This window comes from Bufo gargarizans, chromosome 2, assembly GCF_014858855.1.
Source record: "Bufo gargarizans isolate SCDJY-AF-19 chromosome 2, ASM1485885v1, whole genome shotgun sequence".
NCBI lineage: Eukaryota > Metazoa > Chordata > Amphibia > Anura > Bufonidae > Bufo > Bufo gargarizans.
The window spans coordinates 618,919,630-618,942,002 of NC_058081.1; the positions used below are offsets into that span (position 1 = coordinate 618,919,630).

General features: G+C 43.6%; 1 protein-coding gene across 1 annotated transcript in view; it reads right to left on the minus strand.

The window, feature by feature from the left end:
• Window positions 1–22,149, minus strand: part of LOC122928841 (nicotinamide N-methyltransferase-like) — a 48,107-nt gene extending 25,958 nt beyond the window's left edge. The window contains exon 1 of the mRNA XM_044282108.1: window positions 21,972–22,149. Within this exon, the coding sequence (XP_044138043.1) occupies window positions 21,972–22,122 (151 nt within the window). The 5' untranslated portion in view covers window positions 22,123–22,149. The remainder of the gene's footprint in view (window positions 1–21,971) is intronic.
• Window positions 22,150–22,373: the final 224 nt, after the last annotated feature.

Genomic DNA, 22,373 nt, shown 5'->3' on the forward strand with positions numbered 1-22,373 from the left:
CCTACACACTTCACCCACTGTGAACAAACTCATGGGTGATACATGTAGGTGGACTTATGGGTCGGCCTTATGGGCATACTCACCGTCAGGCCCTGGGGCCCAGACCTTGAGCTGTGTAAAGGGCCCCAAAAAATGGAGCTTCTTCCCGTTCTCCCAGACCATTGATTTTTGTGACCACAGTTACAAACAGCCTCCAGAGAGCCTGTTCTACACAAGACCAGTGGAGCCAGACTGCAGCTAGAGCCCATCATCATCCTCATCTGGTTTTAAGGAGGCAATCTAGTATATTATTTGTGGCACTAATCTTTAATTTACCTCACATTAACCGCCTCCCGACCATGTAACGCACGCCGGCGAAAGGCGAGATTTCCTGTGAACGCGCGCACGCAGGCGCGCGCGTTCACAGGATCAGAAGGTAAGAGACAGGATCACCAGCCTGCCAGCGGCGATCAGTCACTGACAGGCTGGAGATGCGATTTTTTTAACCCCTAACAGGTATATTAGACGCTGTTTTGATAACAGCGTCTAATACACCTGCTACCTGGTCCTCTGGTGGTCCCTTTTGCTTGAATCGACCACCAGAGGACACAGGTAGCTCAGTAAAGTACCACAAAACACCACTACACTACACTACACCCCCCCTGTCACTTATTAACCCCTTATGAACCCCTGATCACCCATGATCACCCCATATAGACTCCCTGATCACCCCCCTGTCATTGATCACCCCCCTGTAAGGCTCCATTCAGACATTTTTTTTGGCCCAAGTTAGCGGAATTATTATTATTTTTTTCTTACAAAGTCTCATATTCCACTAACTTGTGTCAAAAAATAAAATCTTACATGAACTCACCATACCCCTCACGGAATCCAAATGCGTAAATTTTTTTAGACATTTATATTCCAGACTTCTTCTCACGCATCTGGGCCCCTAAAATGCCAGGGCAGTATAACTACCCCACAAGTGACCCCATTTTGGAAAGAAGACACCCCAAGGTATTTTGTGATGGGCATAGTGAGTTCATGGAAGTTTTTATTTTTTGTCACAAGTTAGTGGAATATGAGACTTTGTAAGAAAAAAAAAAATTATAATAAATCATCATTTTCCGCTAACTTGTGACAAAAAATAAAAAGTTCTATGAACTCACTATGCCCATCATCGAATACCTTAGGGTGTCTACTTTCCGAAATGGGGTCATTTGTGGGGTGTTTGTACTGTCTGGGCATTGTAGAACCTCAGGAAACATGACAGGTGCTCAGAAAGTCAGAGCTGCTTCAAAAAGCGGAAATTCCAATTTTTGTACCATAGTTTGTAAACGCTATAACTAGAGTTGAGCGAACACCTGGATGTTCGGGTTCGAGAAGTTCGGCCGAACTTCCCGGAAATGTTCGGGTTCGGGATCCGAACCCGATCCGAACTTCGTCCCGAACCCGAACCCCATTGAAGTCAATGGGGACCCAAACTTTTCGGCACTAAAACGGCTGTAAAACAGCCCAGGAAAGGGCTAGAGGGCTGCAAAAGGCAGAAACATGTAGGTAAATCCCCTGCAAACAAATGTGGATAGGGAAATGAATTAAAATAAAAATTAAATAAATAAAAATTAACCAAAATCAATTGGAGAGAGGTCCCATAGCAGAGAATCTGGCATCCCGTCACCCACCACTGGAACAGTCCATTCTCAGATATTTAGGCCCCGGCACCCAGGCAGAGGAGAGAGGTCCCGTAACAGAGAATCTGGCTTCATGTCAGCAGAGAATCAGTCTTCATATCATAGCAGAGAATCAGGCTTCACGTCACCCACCACTGCAACAGTCCATTTTCATAAATTTAGGCCCAGCACCCAGGCAGAGGAGAGAGGTCCCGTAACAGAGGATCTGGCTTCATGTCAGCAGAGAATCAGTCTGCATGTCATAGCAGAGAATCAGGCTTCACGTCACCCACCACTGCAACAGTCCATTGTCATAAATTTAGGCCCAGCACCCAGGCAGAAGAGAGAGGTCCCGTAACAGACAATCTGGCTTCATGTCAGCAGAGAATTAGTCTGCATGTCATAGCAGAGAATGAGGCTTCACGTCAGCCACCACTGCAACAGTCCATTGTCATAAATTTAGGCCCAGCACCCAGGCAGAGGAGAGAGGTCCCATAACAGAGAATCTGGCTTCATGTCAGCAGAGAATCAGTCTGCATGTTATAGCAGAGAATCAGGCTTCACGTCACCCACCACTGCAACAGTCCATTGTCATAAATTTAGGCCCAGCACCCAGGCAGAGGAGAGAGGTCCCGTAACAGACAATCTGGCTTCATGTCAGCAGAGAATTAGTCTGCATGTCATAGCAGAGAATGAGGCTTCACGTCAGCCACCACTGCAACAGTCCATTGGCATATATTTAGGCCCAACACCCAGGCAGAGGAGAGAGGTCCCATAACAGACAATCTGGCTTCATGTCAGCAGAGAATCAGTCTTCATGTCATAGCAGAGAATCAGGCTTCACATCACCCACCACTGTAAGAGTCCATTTTCATAAATTTAGGCCCAGCACCCAGGCAGAGGAGAGAGGTCCCGTAACAGAGGATCTGGCTTCATGTCAGCAGAGAATCAGTCTGCATGTCATAGCAGAGAATCAGGCTTCACGTCAGCCACCACTGCAACAGTCCATTGTCATAAATTTAGGCTCAGCACCCAGGCAGAGGAGAGAGGTCCCGTAACAGACAATCTGGCTTCATGTCAGCAGAGAATTAGTCTGCATGTCATAGCAGAGAATGAGGCTTCACGTCAGCCACCACTGCAACAGTCCATTGTCATAAATTTAGGCCCAGCACCCAGGCAGAGGAGAGAGGTCCCATAACAGAGAATCTGGCTTCATGTCAGCAGAGAATCAGTCTGCATGTCATAGCAGAGAATCAGGCTTCACGTCAGCCACCACTGGAACAGTCCATTGGCATATATTTAGGCCCAGCACCCAGGCAGAGGAGAGAGGTCCCGTAACAGACAACTCTGGCTTCATGTCAGCAGAGAATCAGTCTTCATGTCATAGCAGAGAATCAGGCTTCACGTCACCCACCACTGCAACAGTCCATTGTCATAAATTTAGGCCCAGCACCCAGGCAGAGGAGAGAGGTCCCGTAACAGACAATCTGGCTTCATGTCAGCAGAGAATTAGTCTGCATGTCATAGCAGAGAATGAGGCTTCACGTCAGCCACCACTGCAACAGTCCATTGGCATATATTTAGGCCCAGCACCCAGGCAGAGGAGAGAGGTCCCGTAACAGACAATCTGGCTTCATGTCAGCAGAGAATCAGTCTTCATGTCATAGCAGAGAATCAGGCTTCACATCACCCACCACTGTAAGAGTCCATTTTCATAAATTTAGGCCCAGCACCCAGGCAGAGGAGAGAGGTCCCGTAACAGAGGATCTGGCTTCATGTCAGCAGAGAATCAGTCTGCATGTCATAGCAGAGAATCAGGCTTCACGTCAGCCACCACTGCAACAGTCCATTGTCATAAATTTAGGCCCAGCACCCAGGCAGAGGAGAGAGGACCCGTAACTGACAATCTGGCTTCATGTCAGCAGAGAATTAGTCTGCATGTCATAGCAGAGAATGAGGCTTCACGTCAGCCACCACTGCAACAGTCCATTGTCATAAATTTAGGCCCAGCACCCAGGCAGAGGAGAGAGGTCCCATAATAGAGAATCTGGCTTCATGTCAGCAGAGAATCAGTCTGCATGTCATAGCCGAGAATCAGGCTTCACGTCAGCCACCACTGGAACAGTCCATTGGCATATATTTAGGCCCAGCACCCAGGCAGAGGAGAGAGGTCCCGTAACAGACAATCTGGCTTCATGTCAGCAGAGAATCAGTCTTCATGTCATTGCAGAGAATCAGGCTTCACGTCACCCACCACTGCAACAGTCCATTGTCATAAATTTAGGCCCAGCACCCAGGCAGAGGAGAGAGGTCCCGTAACAGACAATCTGGCTTCATGTCAGCAGAGAATTAGTCTGCATGTCATAGCAGAGAATGAGGCTTCACGTCAGCCACCACTGCAACAGTCCATTGGCATATATTTAGGCTCAGAACCCAGGCAGAGGAGAGAGGTCCCATAACAGAGAATCTGGCTTCATGTCAGCAGAGAATTAGTCTGCATGTCATAGCAGAGAATTAGGCTTCACGTCAGCCACCACTGGAACAGTCCATTGGCATATATTTAGGCCCAGCACCCAGGCAGAGGAGAGAGGTCCCATAACAGAGAATCTGGCTTCATGTCAGCAGAGAATCAGTCTTCATGTCATAGCAGAGAATCAGGCTTCACGTCACCCACCACTGCAACAGTCCATTGTCATAAATTTAGGCCCAGCACCCAGGCAGAGGAGAGAGGTCCCGTAACAGACAATCTGGCTTCATGTCAGCAGAGAATTAGTCTGCATGTCATAGCAGAGAATGAGGCTTCACGTCAGCCACCACTGCAACAGTCCATTGGCATATATTTAGGCCCAGCACCCAGGCAGAGGAGAGAGGTCCCGTAACAGACAATCTGGCTTCATGTCAGCAGAGAATCAGTCTTCATGTCATAGCAGAGAATCAGGCTTCACGTCACCCAACATTGGAACAGTCCATTGGCATATATTTAGGCCCCGGCACCCAGACAGAGGAGAGTTTCATTCAACTTTGGGTAGCCTCGCAATATAATGGTAAAATGAAAATAAAAATAGGATTGAATGAGGAAGTGCCCTGGAGTCCAATAATATATGGTTAAGGGGAGGTAGTTAATGTGTAATCTGGACAAGGGACGGACAGATCCTGTGGGATCCATGCCTGGTTCATTTTTATGAACGTCAGCTTGTCCACATTGGCTGTAGACAGGCGGCTGCGTTTGTCTGTAATGACTCCCCCTGCCGTGCTGAATACACGTTCAGACAAAACGCTGGCCGCCGGGCAGGCCAGCACCTCCAAGGCATAATAGGCTAGCTCTGGCCACGTGGACAATTTAGAGACCCAGAAGTTGAATGGGGCCGAACCATCAGTCAGTACGTGGAGGGGTGTGCACACGTACTGTTCCACCATGTTAGTGAAATGTTGCCTCCTGCTAACACGTTGCGTATCAGGTGGTGGTGCAGTTAGCTGTGGCGTGTTGACAAAACTTTTCCACATCTCTGCCATGCTAACCCTGCCCTCAGAGGAGCTGGCCGTGACACAGCTGCCTTGGCGACCTCTTGCTCCTCCTCTGCCTTGGCCTTGGGCTTCCACTTGTTCCCCTGTGACATTTGGGAATGCTCTCAGTAGCGCGTCTACCAACGTGCGCTTGTACTCGCGCATCTTCCTATCACGCTCCAGTGCAGGAAGTAAGGTGGGCACATTGTCTTTGTAGCGTGGATCCACCAGGGTGGCAATACAGTAGTCCGCACAGGTTAAAATGTGGGCAACTCTGCTGTCGTTGCGCAGGCACTGCAGCATATAGTCACTCATGTGTGCCAGGCTGCCCAGGGGTAAGGACCAGCTGTCCTCTGTGGGAGGCGTATCGTCATTGTCCTGCCTTTCCCCCCAGCCACGCACCAGTGATGGACCCGAGCTGCGTTGGGTGCCACCCCGCTGTGACCATGCTTCATCCTCATCCTCCTCCACCTCCTCCTTATCCTCGTCCTCCTCGTCCTCCAGTAGTGGGCCCTGGCTGGCCACATTTGTACCTGGCCTCTGCTGTTGCCAAAAACCTCCCTCTGAGTCACTTCAAAGAGACTGGCCTGAAAGTGCTAAAAATGACCCCTCTTCCTCCTCCTCCTCCTCCTCCTCCTCCTCCTGGGCCACCTCCTCTTCCATCATCGCCCTAAGTGTTTTCTCAAGGAGACATAGAAGTGGTATTGTAACGCTGATAACGGCGTCATCGCCACTGGCCATGTTGGTGGAGTACTCGAAACAGCGCAACAGGGCACACAGGTCTCGCATGGAGGCCCAGTCATTGGTGGTGAAGTGGTGCTGTTTTGTAGTGCGACTGACTCGTGCGTGCTGCAGCTGAAACTCCACTATGGCCTGCTGCTGCTCGCACAGTCTGTCCAGCATGTGAAAGGTGGAGTTGCACCTGGTGGGCACGTCGCATATGAGGCGGTGAGCGGGAAGGCCGAAGTTACGCTGTAGCGCAGACAGGCGAGCAGCAGCAGGATGTGAACGCCGGAAGCGCGAACAGACGGCCCGCACTTTATGCAGCAGCTCTGACATGTCGGGGTAGTTGTGAATGAACTTCTGCACCACCAAATTCAGCACATGCGCCAAGCAAGGGATGTGCGTCAAATTGGCTAGTCCCAGAGCTGCAACGAGATTTCGCCCATTATCACACACCACCAGGCCGGGTTTGAGGCTCACCGGCAGCAACCACTCGTCGGTCTGTTGTTCTATACCACGCCACAACTCCTGTGCAGTGTGGGGCCTGTCCCCCAAACATATGAGTTTCAGAATGGCCTGCTGACGTTTACCCCGGGCTGTGCTGAAGTTGGTGGTGAAGGTGTGTGGCTGACTGGATGAGCAGGTGGAAGAAGAGGAGGAGGAAGCCGAGAAGGAGGAGGTGGCAACAGGAGGCAAAGAATGTTGCCCTGCGATCCTTGGCGGCGGAAGGACGTGCGCTAAACAGCTCTCCGCCTGGGGCCCAGCTGCCACTACATTTACCCAGTGTGCAGTTAGGGAGATATAGCGTCCCTGGCCGTGCTTACTTGTCCACATATCTGTGGTTAGGTGGACCTTGCTACAGATGGCGTTGCGCAGTGCACACTTGATTTTATCGGATACTTGGTTGTACAGGGAAGGCACGGCTCTCTTGGAGAAGTAGTGGCGGCTGGGAACAACATACTGTGGGACAGCTAGCGACATGAGCTGTTTGAAGCTGTCTGTGTCCACCAGCCTAAATGACAGCATTTCATAGGCCAGTAGTTTAGAAATGCTGGCATTCAGGGCCAGGGATCGAGGGTGGCTAGGTGGGAATTTACGCTTTCTCTCAAATGTTTGTGAGATGGAGAGCTGAACGCTGCCGTGTGACATGGTTGAGACGCTTGGTGACGGAGGTGGTGGTGGTGTTGGTGGTACATCCCCTGTTTGCTGGGCGGCAGGTGCCAACGTTCCTCCAGAGGAAGAGGCCGAGGCGGCAGCAGCAGAAGAGGTAGCAGGGGGAGCCTGAGTGACTTCCTTGGTTTTAAGGTGTTTGCTCGGTCCAAGATGGCGGCGGTCAGTAGCAGGCGGAGTCTCTTGGCGGCGGGTGTTCTGCTTTTGCCCACTGCTCCCTCTTTTGCTACGCTGTTGGCTCGGTCTCACCACTGCCTCTTCCTCCGAACTGTGAAAGTCAGTGGCACGACCTTCATTCCATGTGGGGTCTAGGACCTCATCGTCCCCTGCATCGTCTTCCACCCAGTCTTGATCCCTGACCTCCTGTTCAGTCTGCACACTGCAGAAAGACGCAGCAGTTGGCACCAGTGTTTCGTCATCATCAGAGACATGCTGAGGTGGTATTCCCATGTCCTCATCATCAGGAAACATTAGTGGTTGTGCGTCAGTGCATTCTATGTCTTTCACCGCTGGGGAAGGGCTAGGTGGATGCCCTTGGGAAACCCTGCCAGCGGAGTCTTCAAACAGCATAAGAGACTGCTGCATAACTTGAGGCTGAGACAGTTTTCCTTTTATGCATGGGGGTGATGTGACAGACTGATGGGGTTGGTTTTCAGGCGTCATCTGTGCGCTTTCTGCAGAAGACTGGGTGGGAGATAATGTGAACGTGCTGGATCCACTGTCGGCCACCCAATTGACTAATGCCTGTACCTGCTCAGGCCTTACCATCCTTAGAACGGCATTGGGCCCCACCATATATCGCTGTAAATTCTGGCGGCTACTGGGACCTGAGGTAGTTGGTACACTAGGACGTGTGGATGTGGCAGAACGGCCACGTCCTCTCCCAGCACCATAGGGTCCACTACCACCACCACGACCATGTCCACGTCCGCGTCCCTTACTAGATGTTTTCCTCATTGTTATCGTTCACCACAACAACAAAAATATTATTTGGCCAAATGTATTGTATTCAAATTCAGCTGAATATAAATTTGAGGCCTAGTATTTAGGCGCTGGGTGACCGGTATAGATTTACTGACAGAATTAGACTTGGAAATGCACAGTAGCGTGTGTGTGAAGTTATTCTGAATGACCCTATGTGCACCTTGAATATTATATACCCTTTTAGGGATGTATTTAAAGTAGACCTGATACAGCAGAAACCACTAAATTAGGAAATTGCTAAATTGGGAATTGTATTTCAACCCAGAACAAAAAATGTGCTTTGACGGACACTAAATAACTTGCCCAGCCAGAACAGTACAGCAGTAACGACAGATTTAGCGGGATATAAATTTGAGGCCTAGTATTTAGGCGCTGGGTGACATGTATAGATTTACTGACAGAATTAGACTTGGAAATGCACAGTAGCGTGTGTGTGAAGTTATTCTGAATGACCCTATGTGCACCTTGAATATTATATACCCTTTTAGGGATAGATTTCAAATAGCTCTGATACAGCAGAAACCACTAAATTAGGAAATTGCTAAATTGGGAATTGTATTTCAACCCAGAACAAAAAATGTGCTTTGACGGACACTAAATAACTTGCCCAGCCAGAACAGTACAGCAGTAACGACAGATTTAGCGGGATATTAATTTGAGGCCTAGTATTTAGGCGCTGGGTGACAGGTATGGATTTACTGACAGAATTAGACTGGGATATGGCCAAAAAATAACCACACTATTGCTGGTTAAATGCACTTGGTGTGACAGCTTGACCAACCACACTACTGAGGGTTAAATGCACTTGGTGACAGGCGCAGCTTGCCCCTGATGTAGTATATGGCCAAAAAATGAACAGACTATTGCTGGTTAAATGCACTTGGTGTGACAGCTTGACCAACCACACTACTGAGGTTCAAATGCACTTGGTGACGGGCACAGCTTGCCACTGATGTAGTATATGGCCAAAAAATAAACAGACTATTGCTGGTTAAATGCACTTGGTGTGACAGCTACACCCTGATGTAGGCTTTAGCCAAAAAACAACCACACCATTGAGGGTTAAATGCACTTAGTGACAGGCGCAGCTTGCCCCTGATGTAGTATATGGCCAAAAAATAAACAGACTATTGCTGGTTAAATGCACTTGGTGTGACAGCTTCACCCTGATGTAGGCTTTAGCCAAAAAACAACCACACCATTGAGGGTTAAATGCACTTGGTGACAGGCGCAGCTTGCCCCTGATGTAGTATATGGCCAAAAAATAAACAGACTATTGCCGGTTAAATGCACTTGGTGTGACAGCTTCACCCTGATGTAGGCTTTAGCCAAAAAACAACCACACCATTGAGGGTTAAATGCACTTGGTCGCAGCTTGTGCTGGCGCACCACAAAACACAAAATGGCCGCCGATCACCCCAGAAAACAGTGACTGACAAACGGTCTGGGCAGCCTAAAAACAGTGAGCAATTGAGTATCAGCAGCTCAATGACCCACAGCTGCAGATCGATCAATAATCAAGTCCTTTGGAGGAGTTAATCTGCCTAATCTCGCCCTACTGTCGAAGCCGCAACCTCTCCCTACGCTAATCAGAGCAGAGTGATGGGCGGCGCTATGTGACTCCAGCTTAAATAGAGGCTGGGTCACATGGTGCTCTGGCCAATCACAGCCATGCCAATAGTAGGCATGGCTGTAATGGCCTCTTGGGGCAAGTAGTATGACGCTTGTTGATTGGCTGCTTTGCAGCCTTTCAAAAAGCGCCAAGAAAGCGTCACAAAAGCGCCAAGAAAGCGACGAACACCGAACCCGAACCCGGACTTTTACGAAAATGTCCGGGTTCGAGTCCGTGTCACGGACACCCCAAAATTCGGTACGAACCCGAACTATACAGTTCGAGTTCGCTCATCCCTACTAAGAAGCATGATAAGCCTGCCTGAAAAGATGTGTTTTTAAGGCATATTTTAAGGTAGAGAAGTTGAGAATTAACTTGATACAGTATTCAAATGCAGAAAATTCCAGAGAGTAGGTGCAGCTCGAGAAAAGTCTAAAAAAACAGGAGTGAGAGGTACGAATTATGGAGGATGTAAATCTTAGATCATTGGCAGAATGGAGAGCACGAGTAGTTTGGTAGATGGAATTAAGGAGGAGATATATGGAGGTTAAGCACTGTGGAGAGCTTTGTGTGTGAGGGTGAGAAGTTTGACCTGTATTCTGTGGTGGAAGTGTGTTAAGGGAATTATTAATTAGTGAAATTTAGGGTAATCTCAATAATTAATATTCATAAATAGGCGCAAGTCGTCTATTGATGGCTCCGCCTATTTATACCTAAAATAGAACTGCTCTCTAGCTAATTAACTAATTGTCTAACTAAGTAGCTATCTCGGTTGCCTTTACACTACACTGAACTAAACTGCATGCGACTTACTACTACTATACTAGGCAGTCACTAAAAACACTATACACTGCATGTTTAGAATAAATTAATATTTATTACAAAATACAAGTATACAGTCCAATTAGATGCTATATCTATATTTATAGATCAATGGTATAAATATATATACATATAGACGCGCACACCACAGTACAGTAATATAATTATAATAAACACAATACAAACCTAACTAGACTACACAATTCAATTCCCAATTCCACCCCACACGCTATCTATACATTACACTCACTTGCACAAGTATATTTCACCCCAACCTATCTATACACTGTCCCTATGGGCACAAGGGGTTAAGCAGCAGTGCATCAGTTAGGGGGTTACTAATGCAGGGAACAGTGAAGGGGTAAATTCCTGGGGTAATCAATGCAGAGTACTGGGGTTCAGGGACTCTGCAGGTTCAGCCCAGCAAGTTAAGCGGCACACAGAGGCAGGGAAGCTCTTTATTCTCCTTTCCCTGTTATGCATAACATCTCCGGCGCTGCCGGAGATGTTATCAAAGGGCAGAGGATCTTTATTGATCCTCTGTCTTTTAAAGTGGCCGAAACTGGACATAATTGTCCAGTTGTCGACCTCTCCTCAGCTGAAGGGGGCACCATGATTGGGGCGAGGTTATGCTGGCCGCATTATAAATATATATATATACGGCAGTGCAGATTGGGTGTACATTGCATGCCCACCTATGAAGAGGGTGTTCTACTTTTGTCTTCCTGCATGTCGTTACTATAATGTAATACAACTCAGGGCAACTTTTCCTATATGCAATATGGCGCTACCCGGTATGACATCACACTGGCATGCACGCTGGAAATTTGGTACATGTGACCTGCTGTGCTACGATTGGAGAGGGAGGAGGCATGAAGGACGGCATGAAGTCACACACTCTAGACGCAACCTGGCGCCTGCACATTGTAAGTTGTTACACACCAAGTTTGGCGGTCGATCACATGTGGATTCCCGATGTGTCTGATGGGTATGTTTATGTTCTAATCCTATGTTCCACCTGTTGATATTTTAATATTATCATCATGATGCACAGCACTTATGGTTAATTGGATCCACTTATCGATTCTAGTGTCTTTTGTATTAGATTCATTTTTTATCTATTTTAAATACAATCATGTTTTTGCGATTATTATCATGTTTCACATCATGTTATTTTTCACTTGTTTTTATCATGTATTATTCTTCTTTTTTAATTATTATGTAAATTGATTGCTCCACCCCCAATTATGTAAATCACTTTGTATGGGTTATTTATGCTTTGCACTTCACTTGTGTTTTATGCTTGAGAAAGGCTCTGTGTTTGAGCTGAAATGTTGCCTCACTGTACCACATGGGCCAATAAACCATTGCTTTTCTGGAAGTGCTGTCTGTTTTCTAGAATATATTTATATATATATATATATATATATATATATATATATATATATATATACAGTACAGACCAAAAGTTTGGACACACCTTCTCATTCAAAGAGTTTTCTTTATTTTCATGACTATGAAAATTGTAGATTCACACTAAAGGCATCACAACTATGAATTAACACATGTGGAATTATATACATAACAAAAAAGTGTGAAACAACTGAAAATATGTCATATTCTAGGTTCTTCAAACTAGCCACCTTTTGCTTTGATTACTGCTTTGCACACTCTTGGCATTCTCTTGGTGAGCTTCAAGAGGTAGTCACCAGAAATGGTTTTCACTTCACAAGTGTGCCCTGTCAGGTTTCATAAGTGGGATGTCTTGCCTTATAAATGGGGTTGGGACAATCAGTTGCGTTGTGGAGAAGTCAGGTTGATACACAGCTGATAGTCCTACTGAATAGACTGTTAGAATTTGTATTATGGCAAGAAAAAAGCAGCTAAGTAAAGAAAAACTAGTGGCCATCGTTACTTTAAGAAATGAAGGTCAGTCAGTCCGAAAAATTGGGAAAACTTTGAAAGTGTTCCCAAGTGCAGTCACAAAAACCATTAAGCGCTACAAAGAAACTAGCTTACATGCGGACCAACCCCAGGACCATCACTCTGCGGTCCAGCTCACCCCAAACCATCTTGATTGGGTTCAGGTCCGGTGACTGTGGAGGCCAGGTCATCTGGCGCAGCACCCCATCACTCTCCTTCATGGTCAAATGGCCCTTACACAGCCTGGAGGTGTGTTTGGGGTCATTGTCCTGTTGAAAAATAAATGATGGTCCAACTATACGCAAACTGGATGGAATAGCATGCCGCTGCAAGATGCTGTGGTAGCCATGCTGGTTCAGTATGCCTTCAATTTTGAATAAATCCCCAACAGTGTCACCAGCAAAGCACCCCCACACCATCACACCTTCTCCTCCATGCTTCACGGTGAGAACCAGGCATTTAGAGTCCATCCTTTCACCTTTTCTGCGTCACACAAAGACACGGCGGTTGGAACCAAAGATCTCAAACTTGGACTCATTAGATCAAAGCACAGATTTCCACTGGTCTAATGTCCATTCCTTGTGTTCTTTAGCCCAAACAAGTCTCTTCTGCTTGTTGCCTGTCCTTAGCAGTGGTTTCCTAGCAGATATTCTACCATGAAGGCCTGATTCACACAGTCTCCTCTTAACAGTTGTTCTAGAGATGTGTCTGCTGCTAGAACTCTGTGTGGCATTGACCTGGGCTCTAATCTGAGCTGCTGTTAACCTGCGATTTCTGAGGCTGGTGACTCGGATGAACTTATCCTCCGCAGCAGAAGTGACTCTTGGTCTTCCTTTCCTGGGGCGGTCAGCATGTGAGCCAGATTCTTTGTAGTGCTTGATGGTTTTCGTGACTGCACTTGGGGACACTTTTAACGTTTTCCCAATTTTCAGACTAACTGACCTTCATTTCTTAAAGTAATGATGGCTACTCATTTTTCTTTACTTAGCTGCTTTTTTCTTGCCATAATACAAATTCTAACAGTCTATTCAGTAGGACTATCAGCTGTGTATCCACCTGACTTCTCCACAACGCAACTGATTGTCCCAACCCCATTTATAAGGCAAGAAATCCCACTTATGAAACCTGACAGGGCACACCTGTGAAGTGAAAACCATTTCAGGTGACTACCTCTTGAAGCTCATCAAGAGAATGCCAAGAGTGTGCAAAGCAGTAATCAAAGCAAAAGGTGGCTAGTTTGAAGAACCTACAATATGACATATTTTCAGTTGTTTCACACTTTTTTGTTATGTATATAATTCCACATGTGTTAATTCATAGTTTTGATGCCTTCAGTGTGAATCTACAATTTTCATAGTCATGAAAATAAAGAAAACTCTTTGAATGAGAAGGTGTGTCCAAACTTTTGCTCTGTACTGTATATATATATATATATATATATATATATATATACAGATGTGTGATATAAAGGGCATACACACATTTATATATAATATATATGTGATTAATATGATTATTGTTTAACTATGTGAAGTTGGATAAATATGCACAATGCACTGTCACGAAACGTTGCGGGTCTGGTGAATAAAGCTTTTTCTACTTTTTTACGCCTTGGAGGTGCTGTGGAATTTTTATATATATATATATATATATATATATATATATATACATATATATTACACATACCAGGGCCCATACTGGTCATACAGGGCCAATATATATATATATATATATATATATATATATATTAAAAGGCATATATACATATATTTGCATAATACTCCTTCCCTCTAAAAAAGGCAACCAGTGAAGTGACTGGCTCAGGCTAGTGGCATCAGTATAGCAGGTGGACAAATACAGTGTAGATAAGCCTGGCTGCAGACAGACTGAAGGGAGTAGAGTTTAGTAAGAGAGAGACCAATTAGTAATGGATTGCAGTAGTCAAGACGAGAATGTATCAAGGCAACGAGAGTTTTGGCCGTTTCCAGCGTAAGAAAAGGGCAGATTCTGGAGAACAAAGAAAAGAACAGAGTCAAACATGACCCAAGACAGCGGGTGTGTTGCCCAGGAGTTATGACAGTACCGCAGACCGAAATTGAAATATACATTTTAGGTGAGTTAGTAGATGTTGTAAAGACAAGAAGTTCAGTTTTGGACAGGTTTAGTTTTAGATATCAGGGGATGAAGTGTATATGTGGGTGTCGTAGGCATAGAGATGGTCCTAAAAGACCAATCTACTGATAATCTGTCTGATGGGGGCTGTGTAGAGAGAAAAGAGTAGAGGACCCCAACATCAAGAGGAAGAGGAGAAGAAGTAGAGCCAGTGAAAGATACTCTAAAGAAGCGGACAAAGAGATAGAAAGAGAACCAGAAGAAAGCAGTGTCCTTAAGGCCAATTGAGTGGATTATGGTGAGGAGGAGTTTGTGGTCTACTGTATTAAACTGTGCAGAAGGATCCACTAGAATTGCAGCGCCCCACTCAGGACACGTGGGAACTGCTAAATTACTGTGAAACTGCATTATCACATTGCATGTCATTTTGTATTACAACACCTGTTGTATCCCTGTTTATAGGCTGGTCTGGTGTAATTTATACATCACACAACTAGATGGGGATAGCACTTAGGTCATATAAATACTTAAGTCAGGCCTAAGAGAAGTAGTGAAGGAAGGTAGAGACAAGTAAAGAGATGAGAGGGGCAGAGCCAGTTGTTAAGCTGAAGCTACACACCACAGATTAGTAGGTGAAGTCAGATGAAGAAATGAGGTAGTGGGTATATATACCTCCACTACTAAGGAAAACGTTCCCTCATTGTTTAACCATCTCCTCGATGCAGCGCGACTACTAGTTCCCAAATACTGGCTTTCGGAGGACACCCCATCCATACCCCAGTGGACATCCAAAATAGACCAATTATACAGATTTGAGGAATTAGCCTCTTGGGAGAATAACAGACATGACACTTTTAAACGTACATGGGCACTTTGGTTCTCTTTCAGAAAGTTCTAACTCTATAGAAGCCTCATATTCCGTGTCTGAAGCTGCAGCTAAAATAAAGAATGGGTACATTTTTCCTAACAGTACAGACCTTTTGAGAGTATCACGTTAGGAATATCATTAAAGTATTGCTATAGATCTTTATATGTATTGTCATACCTATAATGTATCTGAGAAGAGGGTAACTTTTCTGTACCATGTTACTTACTATCATATGTAATGTCAGCACATTTTTCAATAAAGAAAAAAAAAAAAGAAAATGAGGTAGAGCCAAGGTATGTGGCGCAGGAGAGCATTTTCCTCCTGTGATCCTCTTAGTTCCTACATCCTACAACCAGAGGATAGTGTTTGCGTCCCTGGAAGAAAACCAAGCTAAAGAGAGACATCAGTGATAACAGTCACTACTAAAGGCCTAATGGGCACCTTTGCACATGGTGGAGGACAATCTAGCTACAGGCAGCCTCATCATATATTGAAGAATAAAGATTAGCTACCTGTTTAAGGTCTTGGAAGAAACAGAAATAATAGGACTAAGCATACCAATCGGTATTACAGGCAACCTTACCCAATTCTACTGGTTTAAAAGGGACCTTCAAGCTAAGTTAAACCCAGCCAAACCTTCTAACAGTGGATCAACAGAATTCCTCTAAATTGCAAAAGACTGTATTCTGTCTGGATGTATATGCCGCAACTGGAACCAACCTCAATAAAAGTTGTGAGTTGTATCCTACCACTGTCTACTTTATTCTTCCACACTACTACAACTGGTTGTACCACCATTAACGGTACTGGCGTCACGACAAATAACACCAAGGGACCCAGCCACCACAAGCACCCTAAATACCACTGCCATCAAGGGCACCTCAACCTCCATCTAGGCTGGTGTTTCCCTACTGCAGAGTGTGCCCCGGAGGATTTTGTGCTGTCTTCCTCACCACGGTGCTGCCGGCCCAGGGAGGCTTTCTGCTAACAGTGAATAAACCAATGAACTGTGTTATTATTAGGCCCCTCATCGGCCCACCGTACACCTCATGTGTTGCCCCTGAGGTTCTGGCTGGCTGCAGAATCAGTAGAGAATAGTGCAAAAGATTATCATGCTTGGCAGGAGCATTGACGGAATTAGTGATGACGACTTGGAGCTGGTGTTAATATGAACTGTGGTCAGTACAGGGACATTCCTCTAGTTTTTGTATTTAACCACCACCATGTTTTCATTTAGGAGAGTCCTGCTGTCGTGTTTTAAGTGGTTGCCCATGCAGGGATCTAAGGAGGCCTCTCTGTTTTGTTTTTAATACTGTGCCACAACCTACAGTATCTCTGGAAGTTAGGGACATAAACAGTGGAATACTTGTGTAATATTTATCCACATAGAGGTTGAAATCCTGTCCCTTCCTTTGCAAACCCAGAACCCGTGGGTGTTCTCAGAGATACTTTTGCATATCTTATACATTTTAATCCCATATTTGCCTACCTGCTGAGTAGGAACTGATGGAGTTTTACCCACCCTTTAAAATGAATAAGAAACTCGTCTATGCAAATGTTTTTTTTTTTTTTTCCGGGTGTATACACTAGCAATGAGCAGCATAGGCAACATTCCAATTTACAATTGCAAATTCATGATTGGAAAAATCTGAAACATAATATGCAGATATTGCACAGGCAATTTCATTACCTATAATAAAAATACATTTATTCCAAGGCTGCATGCCAATAACCTATCCATAAGACAGGTACAATCAGCATACTTTACTATGGCAGCCTTGTGCACTATGAAAGATTCAAATCCAGCTCTCATCTGACTGAGAGCCAGTAAGCCGATAAGTTGGATGGCTGGGGGAACCTGTGCACCTAGATCATTATCATTAGGGTGGCAAAAATTTGAAAAATAAAATAAAATTTGTATGCCAGCTAACTCTTCTCTCACTGCTTAGGAGGGCTGCATAAAAAATTCAGTTTTCTAATTGTTCTAATATTATTTTCAATAACTTTTCTATATTGTTTTGTCATGTAAACTTATTTGCATAAATTTGAATATAGGAAAGACATGCAAATTAGCAGAATCTGCCTTGTTTTTCAGCTGAAACACTATTGCACTGTCCTGTGTATGTCCTATCAGAAGCTGAGCTAAGAATAGAGTCTCAGCTTGGGATGTTACATAATGCTTAATAGACAAGTCAATATCCTTCCTTCTGATTGGCTGTGAAGCTGCAAGGCATTATGAGAAAACCTGCAGGCCATTGCCCCGCCCAGGGTCATATTATCCTTCATCTTTATCTGCCCTGCCCTGTTTTCCTCACTAGTGTGCTGTATTTGATATATAAAATAGTGGTCGGTTTATTGTGCAAATCATCCGAATCAAATCACTGAAATTTTAGCTTTATTTAGAAGAAGTTTTTTTGACAATTCATAAGGAAGTTGATTTCTTTATATTGACATATCTTTTGGTTACCTGTTGCTAAACAGCTGTTACTACAGCTTTAGGACTCATGCACATGACTGTATTTTGGCGTCCACAAAGCACGGATCTACAAAAAATACGGATGACATCTGTGTGGATTCCGTATTTTGCGGAACGGAACAGCTGGCCCATAATAGAACAGTCCTATCCTTGTACGTTAGAGCTCATGCACATGATCGTATGTATTTTGCGGTCTGCAAAACACGGATCTGCAAAATATACGGATGACATCTGTGTGCATTCCTTATTTTGCAGAACGGAATAACTGGCCCTAAGAGAACAGTACAAGTCTTATGTAGCCAATAATAGGACATGTTCTATTTTTTTGCAGAACGGACATGCAAACATACGGAAAGAAAATACGGTTGTGCATGAGCCCTTAGTTGGGGCACTCATGGAATCTCATTTTTATGCCGTTTACTGGCAGAAATACATACTTTGCCCTCTGTGTGATCTTTATTTTCAAATTTTTCTTCTTCTGTTTTTCCCCTTTTAGCATTTCAGTTCTTACCCGTCTCTGTAGAAACTCCCAATCAACACAACACTATGGCAGCATTCTCTAGATTTTAGTGAAGACACTTATACCTCTTCAATAGCTGTCAGCAATGCATTTTCAGTAGGGAGGAAGCTACAACCAGATTGCTATAGGTTATAGGGTATTGAGCTTTTAAATTCAAAGTGCCTGTTCCTTTTTTGCCCCAACTTTATATGTTAGGGGGAAGTCAAGAGCTCCCCATAAACTTTAGACAGTTCATCAGTCCCATAAAAGATGGCAGATTCAACTGACTATGGTATAATTTCTATAAGTGGCCTTTAGACATGTGTTCAGTTGAAAAATATTAATATACAGTACTTGTCATTAGTGGTAACCAGAGTGTAAAGTAATTGTTGGCTCATTTTGTTTAAGAACAGATGTCTTTCAGTGAACAGTAGATGCTGGAAAATAAGTTCTAGTTTTTCAAAAGCAGTGCTTGTAAACTCAGGATCCTCTATTATTTAATTTATTTATAAATGATATCGAGGACAGGATTAATAGCACAATTTCGATTTTTGCAGATGACACAAAGCTATGTAGTACTGTGCAGTCTATGAAAGATGTCCATAAGCTACAAGCTGACTTTAACACTCTGAGTTATTGGGCATCAACTTGGCAAAGGAGGTTCAGTGTGGATAAATGTAAAGTTATGCATCTTGGTAGTAATAATCTCCAAACATCATATGTCCTAGTGGATGTAACACTGGGAGAGTTACTTATAGAGAAGAATTTGGGTGTCCTTGTAGAAGGAAGATTAAATAACAGCATACGATGTTAATCAGCTGCTTCTAAAGCTACCAGGATATTGTCATGCATTAAACAAGACATGGACTTGTGGGGCAGAGATGTAATATATTACCACTTGCATTGCTGCGACCTCATCTGGAATATGTAGTTCAGTTCTGGGCACCAGTCCATAGAAAGGATGCACTGCAGCTGGAAAAAGTAAAGAGGAAAGCGACTAAACTGATAAGGGGCATGGAGGGTCTTAGTTATGAAGAAAGATTAAAGGAATTAAATGTATTTAGTCTTGAGAAGAGATGTCTAAGGTCAGATATGATTAACCTATATAAATATATAAATGGGCCATACAAAAAATACGGTGAAAAACTGCCTTCAAAAGACAAGGGGGCAGAAGAATAAGTTCTGTCTCCAGAAGTGTCAAAACTTCATTACTGTAAGAACTGTGAATCTGTGAAATAGACTTCCTCAGGACGTGGTCACAGCAGGAACAGTGGACAGTTTCAAAAAGGGTTTAGACAAATTCTTAAAAGTAAATGACATTAATGTTTATGCAGCACCCCATGGGTGAGACGAATCGGCCAGAGGGTCCCTTTAAGATGTTGATATATTTCAATAGACTTCATGTTGTCGGGGCAGGTACATTTGTGATACATTTAGTGAGAATAATAAATATAGACTTAAAAAAAAAAAAAAAGATATTATAAGGGTTAAAAGTTTGTTGTGACGCCAGTTGCATTTCAGCAACGAGGGACTAGGTCCCCCTAAGTAAATGGTACTGGTGGTACCCAGGTGTAGGAATGCCAGAATGCTGTAAGGGTTGCCTAAAATGTCCCTTTAGGTATTGTGGCCTGCACTTGTCACGGGGCTCTAGCTCTGCTAAGATTGCCGCCATCTGCTGGTAAGCCAGGCACATTACACTTATACAGTCATTTACAAGGAAAATACAAGCATACATTGTCCAGGACATGGAAGTAAATACACATGATGACACGGGTTCAACCATTAAAGAGAGTGAAGGGGTGTAAAAGGAGGTAATGCCCCCTAGCGTGGTGTTACACTTATGAAAATGTCAAAAAATCTGAGTCTCACTTCCTTCTGGGATTTGCGTCCCCACCTATTCCTTGGTTGAACTTGATTTACTTATGTCTTTTTTTCAATCATAATAACTATGTAACTATGTAACAAAGCAGCAAAACAACAATTGCTAGATAATAGAAAATGTAAAAGTAACATCCCCTAAAATTGAAAGGTCTAGTTTAATCCTTCATTTTTCTATACAAGTTTTCCAAGTTTCTGATGATTACAGAGTAGGAAAAATAACTCTAGTAAAATATATTCTTCATCCGATACTAGGACCAAGGTTTTCACTTGTTCCCTTTAGTTGATATGGCTGAACTGTGATATTTCTCCCCCAATTATATTCCTTACTCCTAAAAAAGTTTGTTCAGTTTGCGTTTAGTTTACCTACAATTTTTTAAAATCAATTAATTTATATGGTCACTACTCACCGATCTTTACACAATTATGCAAAATCAATAGAACCACAGCACAGACTGTATCAGAAACCGTTTAACATAACACATCAGTTAAAAAAAATACTGCTTTCACCAATTCACAGGCTCCCCCCACCCACTTCCTAATTTAGCATTTCTGAATTATTTGCTAAATCCATCACAGACGCATAAAAAAAAAAAAGAAAAAAAAAAAAGAAAAACTATGGACAGTAGAGTTGGATGAGTAATGAATATTTATTATGGGGAACACAGTCACACTTCAGCAGCTATTGATTTTCTCTACGGCTTAAGAATTAATTCTCTATAATGTATTCACCGTGCCTCTGCTTCTTTGCTTAATAAAGATAATAAAAGTGAAGCAAAATTTCCTATAGCTTACACGAGAAAAAGGGCTTTAGAACATATAACTGCACAGCTGACAGGCAAATATATTTTACTTTTACCACTAATACACGACAAAAAGGACTGTAATTTTAGCACTTCACCACCCAATGGCTAATAAGCCCTTTTTTCCCACTATTACAAGCCAAAAAATGCTTTAGACCATATAACTGCACCGCACAGGGGGAAATAAGATGTAGAAATATTTCCTTGAAATAAACCCTGTTAATTCCTGTATTAAAAAGCACTTGCACCCTAATAAGAACAGTTTGCTGGAATTACAGAGCTGTATAATGGCAATTTGGGTGCCCAGTCAGTGCAGAAAGGTGTAATAGAATTGTTCCTATTAAACCCTGTTGAACAGAAATGCTGTGGAATGATTCCTCCCTATCCTTTCCCTACAGTTTGAATAATTTTTCCCTGCACTTGTAAATCGTTGTTTTAGCACAATAATGTTTTTTCTAACACTGTCCCTAGCGCCTGCTGATGTCTCTCCCTGCACTAAGTACAATTATAAATGGCAAAATCCAAGGTGGCTGAGGTTATTTATAGGGCTTTGACATCACAGGGCTGTCTGACTGCTGATTGGCTGTATGCATGGCATTATGGGTGATCACGCCTTCCTAGAGTTCCTTTTTCTATGTCCTCACACGTGCAACTCACACGAAGCATGAGGAAATTTGGCTATGGTGCGAATCAAATTTTTCCTTAAATTCGGATAGAATTCCACTTTGTCGGCTTCGATTAGCTCATCTCTAAATATAATGGTCAAAATACTATATAATAGTATAATCATATACACATATATCATATTCAAAACAAAAATCTGAAGCTGTAGGTACATGTGTCTTCATGGACAGTAGGGTTAATAATGAGATACTGTGTTGTAGGGATGAACACTGCTTTATAGTAAAAGTATAGCAACACATACAAATAAACACAAAAAATACATACCCAATGCAAAAGTGTTTTTAAGCTGTTCTATGGGAAATAACAAGGAATCCTCCCCAAAGACCATGTCATCTTTATCTGAGAAGTAAGTGTCCAGATGTTCTCTGGAATCAAAGCAGTCTTTGTGATAGAGCTTGTAGGTACTGGAATCCATTGTCAACTCTTGTGTCGCAGATGGTGACTCTCTCCACAATGGTGTTTATAAAGTCTTTATATAATAGAATTACATATCAGATCATGAGTTGTTTTCTCCTTGAGGCAGTCATGCGACTGTGTAACCATAAATTTACATGAATTGCTAATGATCTTCAAATGAACAGATGTTTTTTGTTTGTCTTTTTATTTTAAAGGTAGACTTTTCAAAAGATCATGGGGGTCATTTATTATACTGAAATACGCCTATAT